The following is a 1,103-nucleotide window of genomic DNA, read 5'->3' on the forward strand; positions in this document are numbered from 1 at the left end:
CCCCTCCTGTCTCTGTAGGCGCAAAGGAAGGGTGACTACTACCTCAACTGTAAGCTAGTGAAGCTGCTAATAGAGATGAAAAGACTACGAGAAGCAGTCGACCACATTTTGCTTACGCAAGACCTGGAGTCTGTTGCAGACCAGCCAATCTGGTGGGAGAGCACAGTACACACCCTGGAGGTGAGTTCCTACCAGACATCACTGTTGTATGCCCATATTTAGTCATGATGTGCCTATATATGGTCATGATGTGATGTGATCATGACCATATTTAGGCATGTTTCATATTTTTGTCAAATGTAATTTGATAGTCTGGACTGAGCTTAATGGATTGGAGAGCTGACAAATTGGAGACCCTTGATGTCCATGTTGATTAGGCCAGCGCATTCTAAGCCAGTGATCATTATAACACCTAAATAGATCACTGTCACTTGATTGGTTGATTTCGTAATAGATCCCTGTCACTTGATTGGTGGATTTCGTATCGCATGACATCGGTTATTTACACCATTTCGTCACTCATCATTGAAATTTATTTCCAACGTTAACCAAAGATACCAAGTCTTTGTGTACATGATATATTCAAAGGATAAAATCAAATAGCCTCTTGACCTGTAAGCACTTAATTACAGTCGCTTGTTTCTGTTTTTTTTTTTTCAAGATTTACATAAAGAGCATCAGGCAAGGAGAAGAGAAAACTGCTGGTGAGGAGACTATCATGGAGATGCATAGTCACCTGTTGATGGCACTTTGCAAGTGGATCATGCTTAGCTTAGCTATGATGGATAAACCTCCCCACAATGCAGTAGTTCTTCTGAAGGGGTTAGTATGTATTGTGAATGGTTTCCAAAATCAAGATCATAAAGTCAGTAGTCATTCCTGTTGGATGCTCTATATTCTATAACCAAGCCTCTATATTCAACCAACACAAAGCTTCATTGCACTGTTCTTGGTCACTTTATTAGCGAATCGAGTGACTGAGCAGTACGTCAAGAGCACCGCTAACTACAATCTTAACATGGGCGCTGGTTCCAGCCACTCTTCACCCAGGGTTCAGTTGGTAGAACCAAGTCTTCTCGGATAGGGATTTAAATTGGAGGTTC

General features: G+C 41.4%; 1 protein-coding gene across 1 annotated transcript; it reads left to right on the forward strand.

Annotated features, from left to right (window-relative positions):
- Positions 1-23: 23 nt before the first annotated feature.
- LOC117112188 lies at positions 24-865 on the forward strand (the record flags this gene model as incomplete). The annotated part of the gene is made up of 2 exons (XM_033255263.1): positions 24-180; positions 662-865. Coding segments are annotated over exons 1-2 (309 nt in total), but the record flags the coding sequence as incomplete, so codon positions are not given.
- Between the last annotated feature and the right edge of the window lie 238 nt (positions 866-1,103).

This window comes from Anneissia japonica, unplaced genomic scaffold, assembly GCF_011630105.1.
Source record: "Anneissia japonica isolate Jap-2015-1 unplaced genomic scaffold, ASM1163010v1 scaffold15118_len1118_cov94, whole genome shotgun sequence".
Lineage (NCBI taxonomy): Eukaryota > Metazoa > Echinodermata > Crinoidea > Comatulida > Comatulidae > Anneissia > Anneissia japonica.